We start from the raw sequence: 4027 nt of genomic DNA on the forward strand, positions 1-4027 counted from the left end.
CTGTTTTTTTTAAAGTGACTTCAATACTGCTAATTGAGGACGTACATTTTTTATTCGGTCAAATATTTGAAGTTCAACATTTTGATGATCATTACCATGCATATTGTCTTTATGCTAGAAGTATGTTTTGGCATGTCATACGAGTTGGTAAAGAATTAAGTTCTGCAACTGATGTTTATGAAATTAATAATCTTATTTATGTTAAACTAAAATTCCTGCCTACTAAGTTAAAAAAGCCTTAAATATATTTTTAAAGGATTGTAATTTATAGAATTTCTAATTGTAAACTATATAAGTGAAAACATGGCATGTTCCTATCATGTAACCTATGAAAATTCAAAAAAAATTTTAAATGTAAATTGTCCTGAAAAAATTTATGATGAAGTAACTCTAGTGTTTGGAGTTACCAAGTTTGATCTCCAATCCTATGCACCAGAATTTGATGACTGGGTGGATTTCGATAAATGCATCACCACTGGTAGACTAAAAGTTGTTTGTCAGGATAATTCAAATCACATACTGGCAAATATTAATTCGTCACCCAATTCATCAATGAATAGCAGCGCTACCACTGTTGAGTATGATGGCAGTGAAAGAGAAGAATCAATTAAATGCAGCACTTCTGATAGTTCTGATGATGAACACAAAATTAATTGTTTAAAACCAAAGGTTTGGCCAGTGGTGTATAACATCCCCACATTTCCCAAAACTCTATCTGCAGAGTTGTCAACAATTGAAAATGACAAACAGCTCTATGTTGGAGGAAAAATTAGAAGAAAAATAATTTCTATTATTTTTGATGACCTATGCAGCTATACCGAGTAAGTACAATGTATTTCCCTATATATTTTTATTTTTAGTGCGATATTTAGTTATAGTCTGTGGATAAAAAGCAAGGTAATTTTTTAGTGGTAACTAATTAAGTTAAATAAAATTAGTATGAATAACACAATGGGCATTGTGTCTTTGCTAATTAAAACTGTACATCTTTACTTTAATGCAGTGGTTCCAAACCTGTTTTTAAGGTGACCCATTTTGAAAAAAAAATTAGTTTGGTATTATCTTGCGACTTAAGCAATTGTCATATTATCATACAAGATTGCATTGCAAACAAACTGCGCTACAAAGCACTTACTTTTTCCGAAAAGAATATGTTTATCAAATCACTAATGAGATAGCTTTGCTTGCTTGATGTCAGCGATTTGTTGAAATCGAGGGATTATTTTGCTTAAGCATATAGACCCATGTCACTGTTAACTTCCAGCCGGTTTCCCTGATTGGTTTTCATATTTTTGTGTTTATAAATTCCAGTTTTGTGATCTCTTTACGTTTTGAATTTTTTGTTGTTATTTTTTCGCCCAAGATACATAATGGCTGAAAAACATTCGACCCCAAAAAATAATCAGGCGACCCAACGTTGGGTCGCAACCCATGCGTTTGGAACCACTGCTTTAATGTATGAAAAACTCTATTTTATGTTTCTTTACAAGAAAATATAAGCAGTGAGATTTTATCGCAAATATTGTGCATGTACATGACATGACCAAGCTGAAGGTTGCAAAAAACTATCATACCTTATTTTAGGCAGTGTAGGGTATGTCATCAAGACTAAAGTTTTGACAAATGTATACCATTCTGTTTACGTAAGTTTGAGTTATGATGGTTTTTATATTAGGGCCTAACTTTCCTTTTTATTCATTGACAAATACGATGTACTAAAAAAACAACCCTTTTTGCTTGTTTCTGCATTTGTTAAGTTTATATAACAGAAATTTATTCTTTAGATATCCTTCACCATATCAATATAGAGAAGTCTGCAGTGCTTTAGTTCGCAAGTATCCGGTGCTTAGAGACAGATTTTCTAACACAGGCTGTTATTTTGTAAGTTAACGCTTTTATTTATCAGTTTACAGCTACTTAAAGGCAGCTAAAATAGCCTAATAAAGTAGCCTGTACAGTGTACATCAGGTGTCGGGAACCCCTGTCATGCATGCCAAAAGTGGCATGCGGGATGATTTTTTAGGGTACGCTAAAGGGCAAGAGTATTGTGTTCGTGACAGTTCGTTTTTTTTTTTCAAGGTTAGGGTATCTTTACAAAATTTAACTTATGAAATTAGATTTAATGGCATCTCCCAAGTTCTGTAAATTAGATTTCAGTTAACAGCAAGGCTGCGGAGTTGGACATAAGACTAGGTAAAATTACCGGAGAATAGCATATGGTGAAATGTTTTCCATGACTCCTATAAGTTGAGTGCCGACATCTATTCTATTTTAGTAAGTAAATCTGGGAAAAAACAGGCTGTAGAGTCTTAGCTGTACTGGGGACTCGATGTAATTGCACATTTGGCCGGAGTCAGACTCGGGTTGTTTTTAACAGACTGCGCAGCCCTGGTTGCCAGTGCAAAACCAAAAATAGAAAAATGTTTGGCATGCGAGTTGTTGATATTTTGAAATTATTTATAAACTGACACACTACATACAAAAGGTTGCCGACCCCTGGTGTACATCATAATCTTAGTTTATTTATAATATTTTGTATGAATATAGGTTACTTGGATTAAGATGTTGCGAACAAAATTCAAAGATTGGCGTCGAAATTCAATTAACAATAAATATAGAGAAGAAATGAAAAAAAAATTTGGTCACCAAAATAGAAAAAGGAGCAGCATACCAGATGAAGAAGCTGAAATAGTCAGCAAAAAACGAAATGTCAGCACCAGCAGAAATGTAAAGAAATTTTGTTTTTCTGCAGTTATAATGTTATTTATATTTTCATTATTATTACAAAGGTTGGCTAAAGTTAGCCGTCAGGAAATTAATATGTCAGACTGGAATACTTTTTTATTATCTTTACTATAGCTCAAAATTTTTGAAAGTTTGTATGTGTTGTTTTTGGGTGCAAACTAGTATAATATATATTTTTTGTTTATAGCAGGATATTGCTGATACAGAGGACGAATTTGGGACCAAAATACATGTTGATTACCTCAAAAAAGAATTTTTAAAGAAAGAACCTTGTCAACAGTCCATTGAAGATAGATTGGAGCGAACGTACAGTAGCAGACGAGCAGATGTTTTAAGTGGTGGTTCAGCAAAAGAAATTTTAGAAAGATATTCACCCTTAACTACTTCTAAATGGGTGTGTATGTTTATAATGAGCAATTCTGTATTTAACTTGAGTTGTATTGTTGATTTTTTCCACAATATATCTATTTATGATGTAAATCTTTTAGGAATTGTCAATAGTAAAACATGATTTTGAATTATCTATGGTTTAATTACTTATTTGTAACAGTTATTTTTTTATAAAGATTCTGTTTGAAATGGGCAAAATAGTTGGAATGAACATAGATCAACGACTGAGAGAGCCACTTTTGTCAAAAGCCAAACGAATGATTCGATGGTCTAGCATCTCTAATTCCTACATGGATATTTTAGGTAAGTATATAAAAATTTTGCTAGAATCAGGTCCACAGGTTTCAGTACGACAAAATAGTAAGATAAGGGTCATAATGTTTATGTGTTTTTGTGAAATTTATTTGTAGAACTACAATTTACTCTACCCAGTTTAAATGCATGCTACATTGCTACATTCTGATGTGGTAAAATTTAAGGACTGTAAAGGTAGTTTAAACCATTTCATAGCTGCACCCAAAGCCAAGCAGCCAACAGATAGATAAATAACTAAAGAAACTCAGTCCTATTTATGAAAAAAAAAATTACTTTTTAGAAATGGAAAACGCATGGATTCTTTTTTTGCCAAGTATATTTAAAGAGAATCTGGATCATTTTTTTATCATTGAAAAGGTTGTGGAATATAATTATAACAACATTAAACATTTACAATGAGCTTCACATAGGAGTCAAGAACTAATTATAGCTCCATTAATTAGTGCACTGGCCGATTTGGCCCGCAAAGTTCCAATTTTTTGACCCGCGAACTGATACTCAGCTTTGCTGTAATCTAGCACTATCGATTTTTGTTTTTTTGGTATTGTAATTGACCAAAAAACTTCGTAAATGATCC

The 4027-nt window shown here is 32.4% G+C and overlaps 1 protein-coding gene across 1 annotated transcript; it reads left to right on the forward strand.

Moving 5' to 3' along the window:
- The first annotated feature begins 682 nt into the window (after positions 1–682).
- LOC146137177 (uncharacterized) lies at positions 683–3598 on the forward strand. Its single transcript, XM_083393744.1, has 4 exons — positions 683–821; positions 2933–3139; positions 3312–3438; positions 3546–3598. The coding sequence occupies exons 1-4, from the start codon at positions 807–809 to the stop codon at positions 3596–3598; spliced, it is 402 nt and encodes a 133-aa protein (XP_083249870.1). The 5' UTR covers positions 683–806.
- The last annotated feature ends 429 nt before the right edge of the window (positions 3599–4027 follow it).

Source organism: Ascidiella aspersa, chromosome 7 (assembly GCF_963924565.1).
Source record: "Ascidiella aspersa chromosome 7, kaAscAspe10.2, whole genome shotgun sequence".
Classification (NCBI taxonomy): domain Eukaryota; kingdom Metazoa; phylum Chordata; class Ascidiacea; order Phlebobranchia; family Ascidiidae; genus Ascidiella; species Ascidiella aspersa.

Excerpts from the sequence above, each read along its gene's own strand:
- LOC146137177 (XM_083393744.1), top strand. Across the intron at positions 3,140-3,311 it reads CCTTAACTACTTCTAAATGG|ATTCTGTTTGAAATGGGCAA; the intron begins GTGTGTATGTTT and ends TTTTTTATAAAG. Across the intron at positions 3,439-3,545 it reads TTCCTACATGGATATTTTAG|AACTACAATTTACTCTACCC; the intron begins GTAAGTATATAA and ends ATTTATTTGTAG.